Genomic DNA, 26,338 nt, shown 5'->3' with positions numbered 1-26,338 from the left:
GTGACAAATGAACAAACAAGAAAAACAAACAAAAACTCACAGACACAGACAACAGTATGTTGCTTACCAGAGGGAAGTGGGGTGGGGATTTAGTAAAGGGTAAAAGGGGCCAAATATATGGTGATGGAAGATTTGACTTTGGGTTGTGGGCACAGAATGCAATATACAGATGATGTATCATAGAACTGTACACTTGAAACCGATATAATCTTATTAATCAATGTCACCCTGATAAATTTAATTAAAATAAATGCATTTACGGAAACAGAAAAAAATTAACATTTCAAAACATTATGCACACATAAAAAAATTCAATAAAAGGATAGGGGGAAAAGTAACAACCAGACACTTCGCCTTCTTCACAATCCTATAACTAAGTTCGGACAAGCTGTTCAAGATGAAGTAGGTAGTCAGCACCTGGGTAATACTGGTTCAGGATTAATTAACCATCTCTTTTCCAAATACATTTTTCATCTGAATGGTATAATGTAATTTAATTTATAAGCTCTCTGCTAAAAGCGTGTCTCGCTTTCCATTCTATAACCTGAGAGAGAAAAATGAATACTTGAATTTAAAGCAGACTAATTCTTTTAAATGTTGTGCTTTAAAGAATGAAGAAATTAACTGTTACACATTCACAGAGAAATTTAAGCAAATATAAATATTTTCTTTCCTTCAGTGTTTTTCTCTCTCTAAACTCTCCATGACTCTCATTAGCCTGTTCTTGACAGTGTCCGTATCAAATAACTTATCAAATTTATTTTACAGTCCCTGCACTTTTTAAAAACATTCATGATATTCTAAATTCTTACCATCGTGTTTCAGAGATGAATTATGAAAAAAGTCTTTACTTTTGCAATGACTAAAATAAGAAAGTGATTTTCATTAAAAGCTATGTGAGATTTCACAGTTTTTATTAGAATGACATTGAAATTTATTGAAGTTGAGGGCAATAGTGTAACATTTTAGGCACATCTGTCTCCAAGATGAGTTACTGGCTGACTTTGAAATCTGATAACTGTTCTGCTGAGTCACTGTAATCTACTGCAGCCCTTGGCACAGGCATTTTGCTTACAGTCCTTGATATGGGCCTGGCCAACCGCGGGTGCTTCTTGGATGGAGCCATTCAATATTTTTATACTGCTGATGCAGAGTGATTCGGTAGACTGCTTTCAAAACACTTTTATAAAGCTGATTATATTTCTGCTTTCCTACTCACTTTTTATTTTTTTTTGCATAAAGTTTGAATTTTAAAAATCAGTCTTTTGTATATATCAAAATATAAAAAAAAACCCATTATTGATATTGTCTTTAAGTAGTGAAACTATGATTGGATTTTTGTATGTTTGTTTTTTCACCCTTGCATTAGAGGATAGGACTTCAAAATTTTCCCGAGGATTCCAGGGAAATGAAAGTTTCTGCTTTTGGAGGGTGATAACTGGTAAAGATAGTGTCTTTTCATGGTAAACATAATAAATACATGAAAGTATGTTGTTGAGACCATGACAGGAAACAACCTTAGGATGAAGCAGACATAAAATAAAGAGCAGCAGCAAAAGAAACCCGGTCTTGGTGACATCACTGAGACACTAGATCCAGCCTCACCTGAAACCCTGTTGACTACTGGATTTTTAAATTATGGGAACAAATAAATTCTCTTTATTATTTATGCCATTTTAATAGAGTTTTAGGTTACTTACAATGATAAAGGTGCCAACTGAAACTCTGAATTATTTACTTCTTACTTGATAAAAGGAATGTATATGATTATAGTAAAATTAGCAAACTCTTTACTGACACCAGTTTGTGAAATAAATGCAGCACAAGTCCTTCGTGGAGGGCAGTGCTTTGATGCTGACTTTGGGTAGAAGCAGAGCCATCCATCTGTTATCATCAAGGTATACCAATTAGACCTAAAGAACTCAGACCTGCTTGCTTCTCTCCATCCTCTTGACCCTTATTTTCCTTTAGGCCACCTCCATCTCTCACTTGGACCACTATCATGCCTCTAATCTATTCCCCACACCACATCCAGGGTACTTTGTCTTTAAAAAAATATTTTTATTGATTTCAGAGAGGAAGGAAGAGGGGGAGAGAGATAGAAACATCAGTGATGAGAGAGAATCATTGATCAGCTACCGCCTGCATGCTCCTTACTGGGTATAAAGCCTGCAACCCAGGGCATGTGCCCTTGACCAGAATCGAATCCTGGACCCTTCTGTCCGCAGGTTAACACTCTATCCACTGAGCCAAACCAGCTAGTGCCAGGATACTTTTTCCAAAGCATAAATCGAATCTTATCTCTGTCCTGCTCAAGACCTTTCTGTGCTCCCCATTATTCGTAGGACCAAGTTCAAACTCCTTAACATGACCCTGTTTGATGGAGCCCACACATCCTGTTCCTCCCCCTGCCTCTCTACATCAGCCACTCTGGCCTTCTGTCTGGCCCTCAAACAGGAAGCCCCAGCTCAGGATGGACTGGAAGATTCTTCCCTCCCATCCTTCCTGGCTGGCTTTTCCTCACCTTTCAGGTCTCAGCATCCATATCACTTTCCCTGGGAAGCCTTTTCTGTCACCCCTCCTTGTGTTTCTTTGGCAGGCACTCTCTCCCACCATGCTGGAGTCCTATCATATGACATTGCAATTGCCTAACTCTTACTTGACTGGAAGCTCAGTGAAGGCAGGTCCACCCTTCTCACACTCATGCCCCACCTATAACACAGTACACAATTATTGTTCTATAAGCACTTGTTGAATGAGTTAATTAATTAGAAAATTATTCATATGGTAAACCCAATGCATAATGCCACATATATGTGAATGCAAAAAATTATGTATTGTGTGTGTGTGTGTGTGTGTGTGTGTGTGTGTGTGTGTCTAATCCAGAATGTTATTTTTTGGTATTATAGCACATTTAAGTGAAAATGGTTCCAGTTTAAGCAAGTTAAAAACAATTCATTTGTGTTTTCATTTCATGAATCACAGAAACTGTGCCAATTTTCTAATCAAACTGCTGTAACTCTGTTACGTGAGATGGTGTGGGGGAGAAGGCTTTAAAAATAGCTGACCGGATATCCCTCTCGGTGGCTTGGGTTATGTAAAAGTATTTTGTGTTAAGCCAATGTCTCACAATGGATCGCTGAGCTTTGAAAAGGCTATTTGGGATCCGTTTTTCAGTGTTGAATATCTGCTTATAAACAGAATCAGACCAAAAAAAATCTCCTAGAGAAAAAGGTACAATGTCCAAATAGTTATCACTTTCTAACTTTGGGCACTTCAAAAAAACCCAATGTTAATACTGAAATTTATTTTTTAAAGTCCTTTAATAACTTAGAAAGAAGCCAAGATTTCTATAAAGAAAGGTTGTTATATTTGGGCCTAAAATACTTTTCTATTGGAGAACAATAAGATAATATCTGGTATTACTAATATTTACTTTAATTTTAGAAAATAAATAATTTGGGGACATTTTTCCCATAAGACTCCATAAAGGCAAAATAATAGGGATTGTTGTTTGAGAGTTTATGATGGACCACAGCCTTGTGCACAGTGAGTCCATTGACCTGTGGACCAATCAGATTCTCTCTGGAGTTGGAACCTAAATGCCTGGTGGTGATAGTGGAAGCCCAGACCAACAGAGAGATGCAGAAGAGACACATTCTGGCAGGAGATGTCAATGAGCAGAAACCATGAGGATGTAGAAGCTGAGCAAGCAGAAACCATGAGACATAGCACACACAGGGCAGAGGGTAAGGTGATTGGTTGGCTGGGGCAGAAATGAAAGAAGCAGAAACTTCTACAGAATTTCTATAATTCCTGCTGTTGAAGGGACAATGAGTTACTTTGGTCATTAAAGCTGCATATTCCTAAAATAACTTCCATTATCCATGGGACCTAAATCAAGATTTAGATTCCTGTTTCTCTTATTGCTAAATGTGCATACTTATGGAAAACTTGATTTCTTGAGATACTGGAAGAATCTCTGTTCCCCATCGAAAAAGGCTCATCCAGGTATATATGACTAAACCAGCATGCATACTCATTTAGGTAGTACACAGCTCTTCCCTGCTGCCATTCTTTGCCCTTCTCATGGCCACACCATTCAAAGCCCATATTTGCAAAAGCATTGTCAGATTTTCAGTTTCATCCCTGGTAAATCTGAACTAGTGCAGAGTGAACACCACCATTTTCCCATCCTCATGCTTATCCTCCTCCCAATTTTCTCATTTTGCAGAAGAATCCATTCAGCACATTAGTCCATATTTAAAAGGACCCTGATTCAGGAAGATGAACAATTACTCTCTTACCCTGAGTAAGGTACTCTGACCTTTACAGATATGTCATCTTGATCACAAGGATAGGAGACATTTATTTCTATGCACCTGGAATTTCACCACATGTAATGAAAATATCTGGAAAATGTCTGATAAGTGAGGAGACCATCAATCAATAAGAGGGGGCTGTTCCAAGTAGTTTTGAACTTATTGTTCCAGGTAGAATTTTCCATGTCAGTGACAAGCATCTAAGTTTATGATATTGTCAAGGACTAAATTTTCTTTACATTTCAACTCTATATTCCTAGTATTGATGTACTATTTAATTTTCCTGCTAAGTGTGTTTAAGATAAATTAAGTACTTAAATATACAGTTGATTCTTAAATATTTATTTCTTGATGGGTTCAAAATTTCTTTTAAAGCAGTAAGTTAACAATATAGTTTGTTTTTTTGGGCACATGTTTACCTGGAGATTTTCTAGGATGCATTTGTTATTTATAGTAAGTTATAGTTATATTGACTACCAAACGCTAGCTTTTATGCCCAACCAAATTAATTGCATTTTTCTTTAACCTTCACACAATAAAGTCTAATTATTATGTGACTTATTGCTATATATATTCATATGTGTATTTCACATTGTCCAAGACTAAACTGAATAATTCACATAAATATGTGGCACGGTGAATGCATAAGGTCAGTATCAATATGATTCTTACAAGTTGTTACGAAGGAGACTTAAAAAGGGAATATTTCATATTCTTCACATGTGTCCTGAGCAAGGGCATTTCATCTTATAGAATACCTCTGAAAAACTGATGATCTATACTTTTCCTCATGGCATGCCAGTCTTAGTAAAATCTACAAATAAGGAATCTACTTGCCTTCTTAATATAACCCAACTCAAGATCCTCCTAAGTTGACAACAGAGAAAGAACCTCCTTGTGAGAATTGGCTGGATTTTGTAGCTTTGATTTGTATCAACATAATTCAAATTCCCTTTGGGAGGTCTCTCACTATTAGCTGCTACCTATGCTAGCCTTTTCTCAGAAGCGCAGATGCATTGATGCCACCATTAACACTGGACTTGGGGAAGACAGGTCACTACTGCATTCTCCTCTTATTTCCTAATAGGGCAGCTGAGACAGTGGTATCATCATAATTATGAGTGATGGGCGATCATCTTCAACCAAACTCTCCATCAAAAGAGCTAGCATTGTTTGACTTCTTCAATGTACAGTCCACTCTGTTTTTGTCAGAGCTCTTCCTGCCCAATGCTGGGTAGACTCTCTGAGTGACAGGCTGTCTCTAACATCTGGGAACTCTTCCAGGGACCCACAGGTCTGGAACTCCAGGCCCAGAGAGTGAGGCCCAGAGAGAGGCAGACATCCCCCCTGTTCCATCCTTCTGATGCAGTGTTTCTACAGGAGAGCTCCAAGGACCACTTGCACCAGAATCATGTGACAAGTGCAGGTTCCTAGGCCACACCATGAGGATTTTGCCAGGAAATCTTCATTTTAAAATAATCTCCACAAAAGACTGTTTTGCAGACTAAAGTCTGAGAACTACTGACCCAAGGCTTTCCTTCTGAATTACAGCTCTCTTTCAACTTCTTCCCTGATTCCTGACAGGGAACATTCATCCAATTAGCCATGGGTTGGGCCTCACCTCCAGGTCTCAACAGGACCAAATATTTATAAAAGATTAAAATAGCAACATGGTGGTTGGATTGGGGAAAACTGGTGCACTGTATAACAAATAAAATAAAACACACATCCCTTTTATCTTTGAAGATGGATACACTACCTTAAACCCACATTTTACATTATTTTTCCAGTAGTAATAATGACTGATTTACCTTACATTCAAGAGCAAGAAAAATTATAAAATTGTTCTTTTCTTCAGATGGCTAAAAGCTAATCAGTTCCTATGGAGATTTTTTCTGATTTTTGTGTAGTTACAGTACACACTAACTACCTGGGGTGATTGTCGAGAGCCCTGTGGCAGATCACCTGAAGCCATCCATCCTCCATTTAATCAGTAATAAACTAAACCTTGTACTTGGCCAGAAACTTTTAAATTTTTTTTTTTACAACTTGGTTGACTGAATTCACTCCTAAATAAAAGAATTCAACCTAATGTCAAAAGTCCAATGAGGCAGCTATTCAAAGTGAGGATCAAGAATGTGTACACAAGTTTTAGAGAGAATTTTTCCAAAATGTGCATAATGGAAAAAAAAGATTAGACTTTTTGTATACTTAAGATGCTCTATTTGGTTAGGTTGATTCTGGGTTTGAACTTTAAACATGCTCAAATTAAGTTACTTAGAGCAGTTAAAAAATTATTTCTGGTGGAGACGAAAAGGCAGACCTTAAAAAGTGAAAGGGCATATTTAATGAAAACAGACTTGGAAATGAATACCAAAATACAGCAGTACAGCAAAACATACCAAATGAATACCAAAATACAGCAGTACAGTCCTTCTTGGTAAACACATGCAAGGACCATAACTTCTCAAGGGGCATGGATGAGCAAGGCAGAGGGCTGAAACCAAGCTGGCAAGCCAGGGTACCTCAATGAATGTCTAAGTCAAGTAGCTATTCCAAATCCCATATTTTGAGTAGGGATACTATTCAATGTTTATCATGTATTTTATAAAATTGATTTAGTTAATCTTGAATTTACCTGGACTGGCACTCATGCTAGATATATATAAAGCATAAAATGCCTCATAATTTGGTGATAAGCAATGATTAATCAGTAATTCAGTTCTCACATGCCCCAGTCCATCTTGGGTAACTGCCAGGTCAGTTTCCTAGCAAAAGCGCACCCATGAACGCTGGTTGGTGCAAATTGTTGCTCCTGAAGGTAATTCTCTCCTCACATGTTCATATCAGAGGATCCTTAGCTGGGGTAGAAGGCTGCTGACCCACCAGTTCTGCTGGCTAGACTGTTGTCTGGATTCCTGAATCCTTGCCAGGGTTCTTTGGTGGCAAGCAACAGAAATTACTTATGCTAACTGAATGATAAAAGAGGAATTTGTTGGAATAGGGTAGCACACAGAAGTTGAAGAAAAGTTAAATAAACAGGCCTCAGAAGAGTTCAGCCTCCGGGCTCTTGTGAGGATCAAGGTACAAAAACTAACGGAGAATGTTCCAGGCATGCTGTCAGGATGGATAAGATCCTTGCCCTTTCAGTTGTAGATTCAAATTCCTGGAGAGGGCACTTGAATGGTTCATCGTAGGTTATGTGCCCAACCCTTGGCTAAGCGACACTGAGGGGAAGCAAGTTTTCTCAGGTACAATCAACACGGTAACACCAGAGGAGAAAAGGAGAGTGGTCAGGAAAAACGAGCAGACATCTACTGCCCCGTTTTCTGGTATCACCTGCTTTCTATCTGCCTGCCTGCCTGTTGACCTTGTCTTTTCTTACTTAGAGTCCTTTCTGGCCAAGTTTGATAACCACTAAGTTTGAGTCAGTTTTCTCTTTGGTTTGACCTAAAGCCTGAAGTCAAATACATTTCCAATGAGCCCTCTGATTTGTGTTCCCCTTTTTGTCATCTACTACTTGGCTCTGGCCACTGGTTGGAACATTCAGATGTTTCTGGGCCACCAGTTTCTCAGAAATTCTCCAGATTCATCCTGTCCTTATGCTGGTTACTGTTCTCCTAGGCTCTTTTGCCCCAAATGCTTAAATTTACCAGAACAATTCAAGATATTTATCTATATACTTCCAAAATTTTTGCAAAATGGCACAGCAAACAAACAGATCCACTCTACTTCCTTTGGAAATGCATAACCCTTAGAAATCTATTTACTTAGAAATTACTTTCCATATGTTCCAAAGTCAAATCTTTAAAAAAATCCAATGTTAGTGAATGCAGTGTCATTAGGAACAATTCTAATTGAATTCATGTGTATTCCTGTTGATAAATTGAAGTTAAAAAAATAAAACATATACTTTGTGAAATAATTAGAAACTAATTTTTAGAAATGTGTAGCTCCATTGCTCTCTCAGTATGCAACAAAAGACTGTAAAGTAAACTGAAAGATGTCTCACCACTGAGGTCTAGTAGGTAAAATCCGAATGATGATTTGGTCAAGTACTGCCGAACATCACTGCTGATCACCATGAATACTTACTGAGTTACTAATGCAACAGGCAAAGTTTTAAGCATTTATAGACATTATCATGTTTAATTATCATCATATATATAAACCTATAGGTTCATATTATTGTCTCCATTTTACAGAGAAGGAAAGCAAAGCTTAACCACTTAGCTAGGGTCACATAGCTAGTTCTTAGTGGAGTGAGTTATATAATGGTTGACTTTCTAGCACAGGGGTGGGCAAACTTTTTGACTCGAGGGCCACAATGGGTTCTTAAACTGGACCGGAGGGCCGGAACAAAAGCATGGATGGAGTGTTTGTGTGAACTAATATAAATTCAAAGTAAACATCATTACATAAAAGGGTAAGGTCTTTTTTTTTTTAGTTTTATTCATTTCAAATGGGCTGATCTGGCCCGCGGGCTGTAGTTTGCCCACAGCTGTTCTAGCATCTCAAACAAGTTTGGGCTTGTTAAAATTTTTTACATGAGAAAAGAGTCCTCAGATTAAAACAGATGAGAAATGATGGATTCAGAGTTCAGGAAGGTATTATGATTTGAATCAGCAGCCCCTTAACTTTATTTGAATGCATAGCTATGCACATTTATATTTCCCCAGATGGTCCCAGAGATAGACTGATGGTGATCACCTTTTGGGGGTCTTGGTTAACTACAGTGGTTCTGATGAACATGATCATCTTCAATTTGCTTATAGAGTTAGAAACTACCATTCCAGTTTTAGAAACAAAAGAGCGCTGCCCTTCTTCATAGTGAATAAACAGACAAATTCTAGGCCAATAAAAGCTTACAATAACAACAACAAAGAACCCACTGTATTTAGACCAATTCAGTGATTTATCCAAATGACAGAGCATAGCAGTTTCACATGTAAAAACAAGTCTGGCTTCAGTGAGGTTTTTCTGACTGCTACTTTCTGAAGGTGAACTTTATTAAAATAGATTCCCAGGTAAATCATTTACAGTATGCTAGTGGGTGGATGATCAGTGTAATTGACATTAGTCTTCTGTTTTGACTTCAGTAACTGTTAAACACATGGCATTCATGTTAACTTGCTTAAGTGAAAAGTATTTGGATCTTATATGTGATGGTTCAAGAGGGGTCTGATTTATATTTTGTTTTAGGTGAAGGTGAAAATTCTCAATATTTTCCTCTTTTACAAAATTGTGGGTCTTAAAGTTTTTTCTTTATATCAATTCTTGGTGTGTTTTTTTCTGCACTCCATTTGCTTCCAAGATCATAAAGTGGCCATTATATAAGATACTGAGGTTATAATGAATTACAGAATTTATCCAGTTTACTGTTTGACTTGACATTAAATTAATTCAATTTTAATTTAGATGCATGGTTTAAGCCAGATCAGCCTTCAAGAAACCTAGAAAAAGTCTAAGAGATCCGAGGCCCAAATGTCACCTGCTGGGAGGACATAAAAATGGGCGAGAGAAGCATGAGGAGATAGGGTAGATGAAGAGGTGCTGGGAGAGGGAAATGTTGCTCCTTCGGCATGTTGATTGGAAATGGGCCATTTTCTCCGAATGCTGGGAATGATCTAAAACCACTGAGATGCCCTATGGTGATGGCTGAGGGGGTCTTTGGACTTACCTGATTCCTGACTTATAGCTGAGGGTGAGGCTGAAGGGGCACTGAGAAATGGTGGGCTGATTAAGGTGAGAGTCTTTATAATTGTCTAATGCTAGGCTGACTCCAGGTCTCTAATGAGAAAAATAACTGCTAAGCCCCTTGTATAAAAAATTTATACTGGTTTATCTAATAATAAGACTCCCACTACTATAGGAGTCTTACAAAAAGATATGTGGGCAAGAATTCATCCTAGCTTTGCTTATAATATCAAAAATTCAGGGAAAAGAAACCTAAACATGGTATATCAACATGATGGAATAGGATGCATTTGATTCTAAAAGGTATTTGATTATGTGAGAAAGAAAGTAATAACCATATAATGTCAAAAAAGGAAGATACAAAATTCTATATGATCTCAGTTTATACAAATATAACACAATATTAACACTGTCTATTCTAGGTTTTTATATTAGTAGTACTATTTTTATACTTATCTATAGATCTCGAATGTTTACAAATGGGCATATATTACTTTTATTGTTAGAAAAAAAGATCAACATAGAAAAAATATCTTTGCTCAATCTGATAACTAGTTCTAGAGACTTCATCTTGAAATTTCCCAAGGAGTCAGCCTCTGTCTAAAGGATATTCCAAGGGTTTCCTTAGCCCAGTGCATTGCACTTAAGGAGCTCAGTGAATGAGCACCAAGTGAATTTATACTTTCTACCCTGTTGCAGCTGATTACATATTAATGGAATTTGAGGGAGGCTGTATGCCAAAGCCGGTTAAATGGCTTCTCTTTTAAATACATGCCAAAGAGCCTATATTTTAAAGCTAAAAAAATAAATAATTTATTATCATTAAATGTTACCCAGGATTATCTCCATAATTAACAGGTATTTTCATCGAAGTGTTTGGAAAGTAACCATGAAAGTGATGAAATCACTGGGTGAGTTGTAGCATCATTATTCACATGGGATGGTGCAAAGTAAATAAGACAGTTCATTTTTAATGGGGACAGTGCTGAGGGAGGATGGCATTTCTGCTGATGTTTCTAAATAATGTTATTAGAAAATACCAGCAGCAAAGAATGCACTGAATAATATTTTTGAAAATATAAAAACTCCTTAATACATTCCAGGAAGTTGATACTAGGTCACAAAAATAACAGGAGAATTAAATGCGTATAAGAAACATATTTGGACTATTGCTTTTCTGACATTGAAACTCATTCCTGTCTCAATACAACTTGGCATTTGTAGAACACTTTCCTGTGTGCAAAATGTGTTCAAGTGCATTATTTCTGGAGATAGGAGGGGTAGGTTTTATCAACCACATCTTATAATAGAGGAAATGGAGAGTCTTGGAATTCAATTGACCTGCCCCAAACTATCCCTGCACAGGATGAGAGGTCTTACTGCTGCCATGTGCTGCTTCTGTTGGATGGCAGGGTGCCTCAGATGCCCTTGCCTGCATGACTGCTCGCCTGGGATGTGGGGATACTGCTTGTTCAGGTCTTCTGAGGTCTGAATGTTCCGTCTATGAAAGGCCTGGGCAGGTCACAGTGAGTACAAAACTCTGACCAGTTTTATGGGCACAGCCTCAGGCACATGCAGTGTTTGATTGATCAGTTCTTGGTCCTCCACTCCAACTGCATCGATAGCAATTAGCACTGGTATCTATACAGGCATTTAGTCTGGCTTCCAATTGGTAGGGACCTTATCTTATGAGATTTCAGATACAGCACTGTTCTTAGTTTTATCACTTTTTGGAAGGGCTTGTGGAATCTGCAAAATAAGGAGAATCCAGCCCTGTTATTAAAAGCTGACCCGGGCTCCAGCTGGGGCAGAGGCTGAGAGAAGGTAAAAGTACCATCAGCAACTCTACATGCTGCTTTCTGCCCGTTCCAACAAATTTAAGTACTTTAAAGATAAACTATGTTTTAAAGTCACTGGAATCTTACTTTCCTACTCCATTACCCTTACACATTTGCTTCATCTAAACCCTGCATGTTTGCTGTTTTTACTGATCTTTGTTCTTCCTTCTCAACTCCACTTAAGTTTTGCTTTCCCAAACTTGCCTGGTCCCAGCATGTGTAATTTCATTGTTACTGTCTGTGCACTTATCTAAACCTCTCAGTTGGTGGCATTCTCTGTGACAGTAGGAAGGAACATTGGTTTAATCTACCTTTGTCCCAGCATCTAGCTGAATGATTAAATAAAGCCTTCAATATTTCATCTGAAAAATAGAGTTTTCTTTTTAGGCTTATGCCAAAGGGTTCAAGAATCTATTAATTCTTTATTGAATTTTAGTTTTGGTATTTAATAAAATGTTGGCCTCATTCCATGAACATTCATTGAGGACCAGTAGTACCAGTGTGATGCCAAGAGCTGGACCCAGAAGGATGGGTAAGGCATGACACCCATCTTCAAGAAGATCAGTAGGAGAAATCCCTAGAAACAAAGTTAAACTCTTTCTAGATTGAAGAAACAAATAATACTTCAGTAAATAAAATCATTTCATTGATGCTTTGAATATGAAAGGATAATAGTGTCACGAATCATTCTTTCGCCCTAGCCGGCTTGGTTCAGTGGATAGAGTGTCAACCTGCAGACTGAAGGGTTGCAGGTTTGATTCCAGTCAAGGGCATATGCCTGGGTTGCGGGTTGCGGGCTCGATACCCAGTAGGGGGCATGCAGGAAGCAGCCAATCAATGATACTCTCTCATCATTGATGTTTCTATCTCCTGTCGCTTCCTCTGATATCAATAAAAATATATTTTAAAAAAATAATCATTCTTTCCCGATAACCAAAGCATTTTAAAAATCAATCTTATCTCAAATATTGCTAAGTTAGTTAAATGATGAATAAAGTGGCATCTGACACTCCCCTTAGATTATCTGGGAAGTTTTTGGTAGGGAAGAGCTCTACCAAAGAGCCCTAATAACCAGAACTCGCAATTCTAAACCCACTTCTTGTGCTAACTTGATAAATGCCCTTGGATAAGACTCTCATCTATAAATCAGGAATGCTATTACCTTGACATTGTACTCAAGAATGCATAAAATCATACAGTTGATAAATCATCTACATATAAAATTATTTAAAATATGATTTTGTAAATGTTTATCTTCAAGGAGCTCCATTGTAGCATTATTTCTCAATAATTACAGATAACCAAAATATTAAATAGAAGGGCATTAATAAGTTATGGTACAAACCTACAATGAAATATACTCTGTAGGCATTTACAAATAATATCTGAAATAGTTAATGACTCAAAAATTTTACCAGTCAATTATTAGGTGAAAAAAAAGTAGAATTAAAAAAAAAAAAGTCTAGTCTGGATGGTGTGGTTTAGTGGTTGAGTATGAACCCATGAGCCAGAAGGTCACAGTTCGATTCCTGTTCAGGGCACATGCCAAGGTTGTGGGCACAGTCCCCAGTGTGGGGCATGCAGGAGGTAGCTGATAGATGATTCTCTCTCATAATTGATGTTTCTATCTTTCCCTCTCCCTTCTTCTCTCTGAAATCAATAAAAACGTACAAAAATATTTTTTAAAAAGTCTAGAAGGGGATACACCAAAATGTTACCAGTAAACATCTACAGTATCATGATTATAGACAGTTTTTATTTTTATATTTCTTTTTGTACTTTTAAACATGTTCTAAACTTTGTACAGCACATAAAATTGTTTAAAAGCCAGCATGTGAACTCTTCAGCTTTCCCAATATCACATATAAATAAACAACAGAAAACTATCCTGTCACGTGGTAAAACTCAAAAATGAGTTGTCTTGGGTCTTTCCAGACATACTTTGTCCTTTGATTCTCAGGGAAAACACTGAAGCTTTCTCAACTTTCCATTTGCAGAACTTTTTCCTTGAGAAGTTCAAGTAACAACAAAATATCCTGTGGGGAAAAAAATCCAATGACCTGACTGTTTTGTCTACATAATGATGAATCTCCCAAGGTTTCTAAATACACTTGAACTCATTTTTAAACAGTGGAATCACTGCTCTAAGACCAATTTGGAGAGACAATCTAATGAACAAACATTGATCTTAAAGTTTAAAGAGGAAAATTCCTAACTTGTCCCAAACTACTGTCAGAAAAGTAAAAGATTTTATATGGTTATGGTTGTTTTTTTTTTTGTTTTTGGTCTTGTTTTTTAATCCTCACCTGAGGATATTTTTCCATTGATTTTTTGAGAGAGTAGAAGAGAGAGGGAAAGACAGAGAAAAATATCGATGTGAGAGAAACACATTGATTGGTTGCTTCCTGCGTGAACTCTGACCAGGGCCCCGGCCGGGGAGGAGCCTGCAACGCAGGTACATGTCCTTGACTGGAATTAAACCTAGGACCCTTCAGTCTGCAGGCCGATGCTTTATCCACTGAGCCAAACTGGCTAGGGCATATAGTTATGTTTTAAATAGTTCTGAGAATTCAACTTTTTAAAAACCATTAATTCATCGCAATAATTATTACTAAAATGCTGAGAATATCAAATACTCTTTAAACATATGTGTGTGCATTTATAGGACACATATCTTAGCTTAGGTGTGTACACATAAATTGAACCATGAACTGGATTTTTTAACCTTCCTTAGTGTGTACATGAATGATCATCAAATTAAGAGCACTGAATCAATGAATAGGGACAGATTGAGCAACTGCTATGTTGATCTAGACCAGTGGTTCTCAACCTGTGAGTTGCGATCCCTTTAGCAGTTGAACAACCCTTTCACAGGGGTCGCCTAAGAACATCCTGCATATCAGATATTTACATTACGATTCATAACAGTAGCAACATTACAGTTATGAAGTAGCAACGAAAATAATTTTATGGTTGGGTCACAACATGAGGAACTGTATTTAAAGGGCCAGAGGGTTGAGAACCACTGAATTAGACTGATTCCCCTTCTTTCCTCTCTTTCTTACTTGCAAGACATAGCCAAAGAGAAACCAACATGACTTGCCTCCCGTTTTGTCACTTGTCCTTTACGTAAGTTGGATTCCCAAGGAGAGAACAAATCTTTAAAACTGGAGTCATGTCACAGTCCCGAGTGCCATCTCCAGACTGCTTATGGAGGCTGGCACTGTTCTCAGACAACAGTGTGCCCACAAACGCCTGTGGAGCTGGTTAAAATGCAGATTCCCACTGGGAGGTTTGAGGTGGGCCCACATGGTATTCTGCCTTCCTAACCAGCATGGGGTTGGGTGGAGGTGGGGTGGGGCTGGTGTTGCTGGTTCTTTGAGTGAGGAGCTCTTCACCTCCTTCTAGCAGGTCCTTAACTGGTTTCACTCTTCCCTGGCTTAGAGCCCCTTCAGGCCCTGGCCTACATTGGCTGCGACAAGGGCTCTTCAGGTACAGCATCAACTTCCTGCCCTGGGCCTCACAGCCACATTCAGCAAATTAAGACCTGTCTAGTCTAAATGAGGTTGAGGAGAGAATGACAGAGACACATCAACAGGAATGAAAGAAGAATGTTTTCATCACACCACTTGAGAAGTGGGCCCATTACCAAGTCACAGTGTGAATTCATTACTCATCCAGTACTAATGTCTTGTGAATAGCTCTTTATGTTATAATATTAATTTGTTCAGTGCAAACATTAAGATTATACGATGTTTAGCCACATGCAGTCTTGTGGACTGATTTCACCTTGTGCAGTGAGCAATTTTCCATCCTCCATGAGCACAACCACCCTGACCCCAACCCCTTGGGTTACCCTGGTTCCCTGCTTCCCTTTCCTCACTCCACCTCTAGCAAAAATACTTGGTATATACATTCCCTTTGTGGTGAGCAAATTAACTCAACTTTTTCTCTTTCTTTTTACAAAAAACCTTCTGTTAGTCTGGTTTTATTCTTTGACAACCCAGGAGCCATAAAATTGGAAGTGTCTGGCCTCTCTCCGCCATGGAGAAACCCTGGCCTGGCCACATTCTTCAATGCTTCCCAAGGCTGTCTCCATGTAAGGGCTTAGCCTGTGAGCCAGTTCCTTAGAGAGCTGTTCCCAACCACCTCTAGCTATGGTAGAATCTCTCCTTCTCCATCACCACATCCCATTCTGTCCTGGCAGGTACCACGATCTAGTTACACACTTGTTTGCTGGGCTATTGTCTCCCTGCCCTACTCTGCTAGGCTCCTAACCATGGCCAGGGATGCAGACTGTCTAGTTTTTCAGTGAATCCCCAACACCTGGCCACATGTCTAAGTCTCTGTCCCATTCTCTCCGTCCTGCTTTTCATAGTAATAATCAAATAACTATAGCTAGAATATAAAAACTGGCTACTTACTTTGTACCAGGCATTGTATTGAATACTTTATCTACAATACATAAAGTACCACCACTTTCAGATAACAAAAACATGGCTCTTTTGGGAGGTAACTGGTTCAAGGTAACACTAAACCTGCTACCTGGCTGAACTCTAGTGATGTTTAGTTTACAGTTGAAGAAGAAAGGTGAGGTGTGCCATATTGGTTTTTAATATCTCTCTCCTTATCTCCATTCATTTCTCCAAGTGTTTGCTGTTTTGGTAATGTTTAATTCTTTTTTAAAAATATATTTTTATTGTTTTTTTACAGAGAGGAAGGGAGAGGGATAGAGAGTTGGAGACAGTGATGAGAGAGAAACACCGATCAGCTGCCTCCTGCATACCTCCTACTGGGGATGTGCCCGCAACCAAGGTACATGCACTTGATCGGAATCAAACCTGGGATCTTTCAGTCCGCAGGCCAATGCTCTATCCACTGAGCAAAACTTCCTCATATTTTGATAATGGGGCAATATAATTGAATATATGTAAATGGTAATGTGTATAGCTATAAGCATTTATAGCCAGAACCAACCACCTTAACTTTTTGGAGAAAAAGTTGTACAGATATTTAGGCACAATCCATACGGAATGGTTCTAGATCTAGAGCTTTCTTTTATTATTGAAAATTAAAGTAGATTTAAAAATCTGAAAATTACAATCAACAGAAGAGAGAATTAAAAATTAAAAGATGGGTATGAGTATGTTTCATATAATGCAGCCTGGTGGGAAGCAGCACCAGAACAAAAGCTCAAAATGCCACAACTTGGTCTCAAGTACAACTGGCAATTGGTCTCATAGGGAGTCTGCATAACCCTCATACTTCATGACAGTTGTTCTGTAGAGAGAAGAATTTTATCCAATGGCTCTTGTCTCCCACTGGGCAAAGATTTGCCCCATAGGTGTTAATTCCCTACATTTCTAGAGCACAATAAGAAGCCATGAGATAGAATCTACAGGAGCCATCAGGCTGTGCCTGTGTCAAGTCTGTGGCCAAGGTGACAGCTGGGGAAGTAAGTCCCCACAACCCAGGAGCAAAGTGAGGCCAAGAGGAGCTGAGTAGCATCTGGAAGGGATCTGATATAAGAAGTTAGAAGAACTGGAGGAAAAGATGAGAAGGTCCAGCATGCATCCTAAGAACTTTAGGAGTAAGTGGGAAAGGAGAAATATAAAAAAGAAATTTCTGAGAATTTTCAAGATTTGATGAAAAGTATAGAATCTCAGATTAAGAGACACATGTGCACATACATTATAATTTTAATTGCATGATCAAAAATCTTGATCTAATTGATTTACATAGAAATCTTTGAAGTCAGAATATTATCTCTACCACAATTCAATAAAAAAGATAACTAGAAAATCCCCATATTTTTGGGTATTAAAAATAAATAAACATCTAAATAACACATAGGGAAAATTAATCAATTAGAAAAGATTTTTAAATTTAATGATATTAAAATAGTGCTTATGAAAATGTGTGTAGTGCAGCAAAAGTAGTATTTTAGAGGAAACTTTTTAGCCTTAAATGCATTTCAACTATTCAAAGTTGCTTTATTAAAGTTAAAATACAAAATTCAACTGTGTTTTGCTCTATCTTTAATAGTTAGACTATTAAGTTTTGCAAAATATGCTATTTACAGTAGTGATAAAATATTAAATACTTTGGAAGTAGAGAAACAGAAAACCCTAAACCATTGTGAGAAAGTAAATCCCTAAATGAACACACCCATATATGAAAACAGACTCAAATATAAATGAGTGCTTGCTACACATGTTTGCGGATGTAATATTACAAAACAGTGAGGAAAGGAATGGACTGTTCAATAAGTAGTGTTGGGATAATTTGCTACCTCTATGGAAGAAGATGAAATCATGTTCTATAAGTAGAAAACAATTCCAGGATTAAAAGTTCTAAATGTAAAAGAGTTAAACTGTAAAACTTTTTTTTTAAAAAAAAATGAGAACATTTTTATAATACCAGGGAAGGAAAGGATTTCTTCAAAAGATGAAAACCACAAAATACTAAGGAAAAAAATGGATAAGTTTGAGATTATAGTAGACAAAAATGTTATACATTAAGGTACCAGTAATTAAATGAGAAGATAAATCAAAGGCTGGAATAAAATATTTTCTGCACATTTATATGGCATAATTTTATATATATATAAAATTGCAGTTGTTTCATTTCAGATAAATCAAAGGCTGGAATAAAATATTTTCTGCACATTTATATGGCATAATTTTATATATATATAAAATTGCAGTTGTTTCATTCATTGCAGTTGTGTTCATATTACACATATATACATATATACTCTAGAGTTGGCCCTGTGCATTGGTGGATTCAACCAACCTCTGCTGGAAAACAGTATTTTCCATGTGCAGTTGGGAATGAGGAAATACTGTTGTTTTTTGATCCACGGTTGGTTGAATCTGCTGATAGGAAATACGAGGATGTGAAACCCTGGAATAGGAAGGGCTGTTGCATTTATTAAAAAAAAAAAATTAGTAGACTCACAGTTCAAACATATGGTCAGCTGTGTGCACACTTCGTGGGGGTGGGAGATGGAGTAAAGACTGTGTGTGTGACCTTCTCTATTTATACATTGTTTTTCCTAAAGGGGAGAAATGTGAGAGCAAACAGATTAAAACTTATTCATGCCTGCTTACTCTTGAGGACAGATACAATGGTGTCTGTCACATCACTTCTTGTTAGTTTGAAATGTTTCCTAATTCAACCTACATTTTTAAATTTAAAAATGAATTCTGTTGAGTGAGTATCCTCCCTAAATCCAGCTCTTATTCAGCTCCTGGTATTTGCTTGCCATGTTTCTGCCCAGTCTGGACTTTTAGGGCCAAAAGAGAAAAGATAAACTGTTATCTCAAATTTGACGTGTAAAAAATAATATGGGCTCCATGGTTGAGCATTGACCCAGGAACCAAGAGGTCGCTGGCTTGATTCCTGGTCAGGGCACATGCCTGGGTTGCTGGCACGATCCCCAGTGGGGGTGTGTGTAGCAGGCAGCCGATTGATGACGTCTCTCCCCGATGTTTCTATCTCTCTATCCCTCTCTCTTCCGCTCTTTCTAAAAAAAAAAAAAAATCGATAAAAAATAAAAATATGGGAATATGACAATATAATTGAAAATTAGTCTAATTAGAGGTTGTATAATCACAGAGCACACTTTTCCTGGATAATCTTTATACACATGTGATTCCCCTTCTCTTTCTCCACTCCTCTCTAATACATATCTCCTTTTTTTTTTTTTTTTTTGAGTTTAGAAGGATGTGCAAACCCTGCTCTGGACCTTTCCCCCAAGCCTTCCCATCGCATCCATCTCCTCCAGGTTGTTTGCTTGTTGGATTTATCTATTCCCGATTAAAGCTGGTAGACAATCTACACTGACTTGGATGAATTCCATCCATTATCCCCAGAAGTACTGAGCTACCTGGGTTGCACATTCCTAGTCTATGCAAAATACATTGGTTAGAACCAGCTCCGTGTAGAGATTACATGGATTACAAAACTTATAAAATGTAAAACACTAAATAGCCTAAGTTTTGTAAATCAATAGGAGAAAGGCCCAATAGTTTTGGCATATTCATATTGTGGAAAACTACGCAAGGGGGCAAAAAAGAAAAAAAGAGATAGATCTATCTTAAATACTGACGTGGACAGATTTATAGGTTGCAAAAGGATATTAACATATAACATATAACAAACATATAACATTTAACATAATATATACATATAAAATCAATCATATCACTTATGTTAAAAATGTTTGTGGGTCCACATATGTTCACGTAAATGCATAGGAAACACTGCAAAAGAAATATGAAGTGCTGAGTGGATACCTTGTTTAGACAGAGGAGGGGGCGATGTATGGAGGTTATCAAGGGCATGTTAGCTTCATCTGTAATGTTTTAATTTACATTTTAATTTGCATGGACAGTACTTGGATTACATGTGGCCAAGGGTTCCAAAAATCTTTTTATGGAACATAAATGCACAGGACTATTAATATCCAATAATAATCTCAGTCATGAAATTTGTAAAACATCTGCTTATGCTTGGAAATGAAACAACTGCATTATTACCCCAAATTATTTTTCCAAATTAAAAATTTTAATATAAAAGTCACAGAAAGAATCTGAAAAGTTGAATTTCATTTTCACAACCTAAAATCAAGTAACTCAACTCTAGGAGCCATAACAGTACTGAGGGCGCCCAACTTATTTGTAATTGCAAAGAATAAGAAATAGGGGCTGGATTTAAATGAATGGGGGATCTTTCCAATTCCTACTGGAAATGAAAGTGGCAGGTTGCTTCATTTATACTAACATCAGTTCTATCTCTAAGGTGATGCTCACTCTTCAGTGATGGCATCAGCTTTTCCCCGATGATGCGGATTGAACACTGGAGCACAAGCTTTGGCAGGGAGGAAACCGAGACCCAGAGAGGTCAGAGTTCAGCGTGAAGTGACATCTAAGGAGCGGCAGGGCCAGGACTCCGGCTCGGCTCGGGTTTTCACTACCAGCCCTGTGTGCTCTCTGCCAGGACACGCTGCCTGCTCTGATTCACCAACCTGTGAGACACCGCGCCTCTCTGCATCCCGTGTTCTCACGCATTCATCCCTGGCGATCATCGACCTACCTACCCACCTGCTCCCTGGGCATCTCCGCTTGCTCACCCCCCACGCTGCCCGCCTAGGGACCTCCATGGAGCCCGCAGCCACCAGGAAGGGTCTCCAGGACAGCGCCCGGCGGGTGGGGCGGGCGTGTCCCAGGGCGGAGGGTGGGAGTTGCAGTGCTGGGGATGGGGGTGGCGCCGCCCCGCACTCACCTTGCCCGCGGCGGGCGCGGCCGCCAGCAGCAGCAGCAGCAGCACCTGCACCAGCACGGACACTGGCGGCAGCAGGAGGGCGGGCGCCCCCCGCGCCGTCCAGGGGCTCATGGTGGGCACCCGCTCAGAGTCCCGGCGAGTCCGGGTCCCGCAGGCGATCCGGCCACCGCGTCCCTTGCGTGGCTCTCGGTAGGGGAGTCCGGCGGTGAAGCTGGCCTCGGCAGCCAGCCCGGGACGTGTTCTGTAGGGCCCAGCAGCGCCGTCCGTCCCTCCCCACCCAGGCTTTTGACTGTGGCTCCCAGGGAGGGAAGCAGTGGCTCAGGTCCCGCCCTCGTCCCCCCTCCCCTCCAACTCACCGGGCTACGTCCCTCCGACTTGGGCGCTGTGCCCAGGAGGCGAGGAAGGGCCGCGCGCCTGCGGGGCAGGTGGGCGAGGGTCCAAGGTGAAGGGTGAAGGGAGGGACGCTCCCAAAATCTTGGAGCCGAGGCGGGGCGGGGCGGGGTGCGGGGCGGAGGTGGGGAGTTTGGGGGTGTGCGATGGGGAGGCGGCGGAGCGGAGTGAAGGGAGTGGCCAGCGGCCGTGCCCAGATTAAGTGGGAGACGCGCAGGGTGCGGGCACTGGAGAGGCCCTGCGGGCTCCAGCTCCCGACCGTGTGAACTCGCTGCTCGCCCTTCTCCAACCGCTTGCACCTGGAGGGGCAGCTGAGTCGAATCGCGCCGGATCGGGGCGCGGCAGAGCCTGGAGGTGTGCGCCGCGCAGGCTGGAGATGAGGCGGCTCCTGGCGCTGTGGGCGGCCCCCTGAGGTAAGGCACCCAGGACCCAGTCTGGGCAGTCCCTGCCCTAGGGCCAGGGACACCTGTCGGTGGGGGCAGTGGAGGAAATCTGGCATCTCTGGTGGGGCGTGCGGGGTGGGGGGCGGGCTGGGGGGGGGGGGCAGCTGGGGCCTGGGGGTTACCAGAGGAGAACGTGTCTGGCTCCCTGGCTTGTCTGCCTGAGTTTGAACTGGGCGCTGTGTGTTTTGATTAAGTTGGAGGCTCAAGTTACCACCAGCCTGGCAGTCTGGGCACTCCGAAATGCCAAGAGCAGAAGGCAGCTGAGGCGAAAGAGAATGCCCATCCTATTCTCTGCTGTGTTGAACTGGCTTTTCAGGCTAAATCTTATCTGCGGAAGTGCAGGGGAAACCTAGAGCCATCTTTGTCCCGGGTGTCTCCCTCCCGGAGTGCCCTTGGTGGAGGTGGCCTTGGATGCAAACGTGCAGTTATCTGGCTCGTCAGGGCACACTCTTCAAAACAGGGCTGGTGCCCTTTCTTGTGCCACTGACCACAATGGCTCTGGGGATGCATTCAGACCCTTCTCAGAATAATGCTTTTAAATACATAAAGCACAATTAAGTCAGAATCAGTTCTCCTGGAATACAATGATCAATGTTGTCCATATTCATCGCCCAAGGGAATGCTGAGATTCCAGGAAAGCTAGTGAAGCTGGAGGTGCAACGTTTACTTCCATCCAAGTTCACAGACCACCTGAATTCTTCTCCAGGCTTGGAACCCCTGTGTGGGAGCAGTGTCCCAACATCTGCAGCAGTTGGGCATCAAACACCATCTGTGAAATACACGGTTTGGTCACTGAGAACCACTTGCTTCAATTAGAATTGGGCCTGATAGTGTATTAGACCTATGTAGGTGAACAAAACCCTGACAGTAGATGAATGAAGACACAGCCCTTTTCCTTTTAGTTGTAGAGTGAATATTATAGTCTTCCCTCTGTTTTTTTATTATTATTTTTATTTTTTCATGCCTGCAATTGTTAACTGTGGTTGTACATTAGAATCTCCGAAGGAGCCTCTAAAAACCCTGATACCTAGTTCATCCCAAACCAATTACACCAGACTTTCCAGTGGTAGGACTTGGGTATGAGTTTGTTTTAAAGCTTCCGGGAGATTCCCACCTACAACCAAGTTTAAGAGCCACTGTTTTACATGCATGTCTCACGTTAAGTTAGCTGCATTGAATTAGGGTCTCTTCTTAGGAAAATAATAAATGGACTTTTATTATTACATCTTCATTAAGATTTATTGCATTATTAAAAATATATTAAAATCAAATATATGATATATTTATTAAGATTATATATTTATAAAATATATATTAAACTCTTTATTAAGACTTATGTGTGCCCAGGCCACATATATTGCAGGGTGGTATGCAGTAGCATCTTCCTATTGACAGGAGGTTCTTATGGAACCTTCTTCTGCCATCCTGGGTAGACAGGACATCAGAAGCTCTGTTGAAATAACAGTGTCCAAGAATTCCAAGTGGCGTATTGATAATCTTGCATGGACTAACACTACTTCCTGGGGGGGGGGGGAAATAACCTCAAAGCTAGTGTTAAATGCTCCTCCTTTTTGCTGAATTCCAGAAGATTTCTCAATTTGGACCTTAATTTCTTTTCCCTGAAACCAAGTCATTTTGATGAAAGACCAGACTTAGTTTTATCACCTTTGAAGTGGGAGGAGCAGTCAACTGCACCTCACTTCTGATGCCACAACAGAGCAGGAGAGAAATTTGTCATGTAAATATGGGGGGAAGGGGGAGACCCAATAGGTTTACAGTTGTTTGTATGGAAAATAATACAATAATAATACCAAAATAAACTCTCTGGTTTATGTGCTCACAACTGTAAACCTACTTTCCCCCCACCCTGTACAGTAAGGAGGAAGTGTGGTTAAGAGCTTGGTCTCCACAGTAGACTCTGAATTTTGAATCCTTTCCATACTTACTAGTGTGACCTAACCTCTCTGGGCTGGGTCTTCTCTTCTGTACACCGGGCATAGTCATGGCACCCACCTCAAGGAGTGATAGAAATCCAATGCAATGACCCAGTAGAAACCCTTTGTCCAGGGTCTTCACTAAACAATCGATAGTAGAATTTGATCCTCCAGTTGCATAAAGGAAAATAAGGTGGATGAGAAATGGTGGCACAAGATAGAGATGTTCTCAGCTCAGTAGAAAAGGGTGAATGTTGGGGTCCAGCCCCAGCAGGTCCAGGGGTTCCCAAAGGTGTGGACGGAGTCGGCGATGAATGAAGGACATGGAGACAGCGTTCAGATGATCAGCATGGCCAGGTTCTCTTTATTGTTCTGTTACATCTGTATTTATACCATTTGATCCTAGAAGCATGTCTCTATAATCACATCATGGTATGTTTTGGGTAACCTACAGTTCCTTGTTTCATTTCCATAGTTTCTTATCTGACCTTTGCCAAAAATCCTGTCTCTATCTAGTTCTGTTGATTTTAATCTTGTCTAGGTTAATCTCTGTGTTCCATTATAAGGGCTATTCCAAGGTCACTATTCTACTGCTCTATTGATAGGCTACAAGGAAGTGACTGAAGGAGATTATCCTACCCAGTAAAGGTTATGTCCTCCCAGCCCCGCTGCTTGCCTTCCCTGGGACTGCCCTGTGTTGGTGGGTCTTCAGGAGTATAGGCTTTGGTGCTTTCCCTGGTGGGCAGACCCCTGGGGATGTGGGCCCAACAAGTCCCAAATTTTTTGCCAACAGTCTTAGTCCAAGTTCTTCATAAGTAGTACATGGTATTTCTGCAACACTGGGGGGTTTTACTGATTTATTCTCTTCCTTAGTCCTGTTAATCCCTAACTCCAGGGAAAAATCCCCACCTGGGGAAACAACCTTTCTCAGGGGGGTAGTTCTGGTTATAACACATAGCGCTAAAAAAGGAGGAGCAAACATATCAAGAACAGTATGCTGTATATGCCAGGTACCTTGAAACATATGCTGTGCAGATGTTTCTTCCCTGCAGCGACTGTGTCAAGCAACAAGGATGGACCGGCCGCCGGCAGGTGAAGCACAACCCACTTGCTCCCTTGCAATCAATGAACTATCATTGTACATACAAAGGACACACAAATCTCTACCTTTGACTTTGGTGCCAGATAAGGGTTTTGAACAAAGTGAAGTGGTCATTGTCTTTGACAAGTCCTACATTATTATTTTTGCCTCCTTGTCATAATCACAGTATCATGTCTGTTCTCTGCACAATGCTGAAATATGTAGTGTTGGCTTCCCTACACTTGAATGTAAGACCCATTAGGGCAGGGACCTTTTTGGTGTTCAATTGCTGAATGAATAATTGAAGTTGGTTACTATTTGCTGAATGAATGACACTGGATGACTTGACAAATTCACTGAGGATTCACACCCAGGTCTGTTTTCTTCCAAAGTTCATGATCTTTCTTTGGATAGGGATGTGCTTCTGCTTTTGACGCGTTGCACTTTGCCAGACTGCTTGTAGCTCTTTGTTTAACCTTTTAAACAGGTTAAATTTAATCTTAATTAATTTTAAAATTAATCTTGTTTTACTTCCCTCCCCACTTAGTCATTCTTCTTCTGGTAAGAACTTTCTCTTTTCAACACCTCTAGAATAGTTGACCCCTAGGTTCTTTTAGAATCTCAGTCATTATCAACACATGTCAGTTCTTGCTATTACATCTCCAGATTCTTTTCTCAGCTCATGGCCCTGCCTTAGTGCTTGCACATATCAACTGTGGATTGCAGTAGCCTCCCCTGCAAGTTCTCTCCTGTGAAATCCATCATCTGTGTTATAGTCAGAGTTCCATTAAAACTGCACATTGTAGCCCTAACTGGTTTGGCTCAGTGGATAGAGCGTCGGCCTGCAGACTGAAGGGTCTCAGGTTCGTTCCGGTCAAGGGCATGTACCTTGGTTGCAGGCACATCCCCAGTGGGGGGCATGCAAGAGGCAGCTGAATTGATGTTTCTCTCTCATCAATGTTTTTAACTCTGTATCCCTCTACCTCTCCCTTCCTCTCTGTAAAAAATCAATAAAATATATTAAAAAAATTAAACACTGCACATTGTATCAGGAAGGTTAGATTACTTTTGGGGGCAGTTACAAACAATCACTAAGCACCAGTCTTACAGTAACAAGACATTTTTTCTCCATTTATGCGACATGCTCATCACAGGATGTAGGGAGATGGGAAAGGTGAGGAGCTCTGCTTATCATAGCCTCTCAGGAACCTCCTGGAAAGTCTCACTCAATGTGCTCTTCTCTCATCACCTCAGAAGGGGAAGAGAATGTGCCAAATCAAAAACTGCTCTAAAAGCTTTCATGTGGATGTGACACATACTACTTCCCTTCACATTTCGTTGGCCA

The 26,338-nt window shown here is 40.1% G+C and overlaps 2 protein-coding genes across 7 annotated transcripts in view; one reads left to right on the top strand and one right to left on the bottom strand.

The window, feature by feature from the left end:
• COL4A3 (collagen type IV alpha 3 chain) overlaps positions 1-21,486 on the bottom strand; it is a 123,863-nt gene extending 102,377 nt beyond the window's left edge. For all 3 annotated transcript variants that reach the window (XR_004969527.1, XM_036320436.1, XM_036320435.1), the window contains exon 1: positions 21,146-21,486. Coding sequence is in view for 2 of the 3 variants with exons in the window: in XM_036320436.1 (XP_036176329.1) it covers positions 21,146-21,256 (111 nt within the window). In the remaining variant the exon portion in view is untranslated. The remainder of the gene's footprint in view (positions 1-21,145) is intronic.
• Positions 21,487-21,689: 203 nt separating this feature from the next.
• COL4A4 (collagen type IV alpha 4 chain) overlaps positions 21,690-26,338 on the top strand; it is a 112,602-nt gene continuing 107,953 nt past the window's right edge. For all 4 annotated transcript variants that reach the window (XM_036320241.1, XM_036320240.1, XM_036320239.1 and 1 more), the window contains exon 1: positions 21,690-21,948. The gene's annotated coding sequence lies outside the window, so the exon portion shown is untranslated. The remainder of the gene's footprint in view (positions 21,949-26,338) is intronic.

Source organism: Myotis myotis, unplaced genomic scaffold (genome assembly GCF_014108235.1).
Source record: "Myotis myotis isolate mMyoMyo1 unplaced genomic scaffold, mMyoMyo1.p scaffold_m19_p_8, whole genome shotgun sequence".
Classification (NCBI taxonomy): domain Eukaryota; kingdom Metazoa; phylum Chordata; class Mammalia; order Chiroptera; family Vespertilionidae; genus Myotis; species Myotis myotis.
Note: the sequence above shows the minus strand (reverse complement) of the source record. Positions and strands in the feature narration are given on the sequence as shown.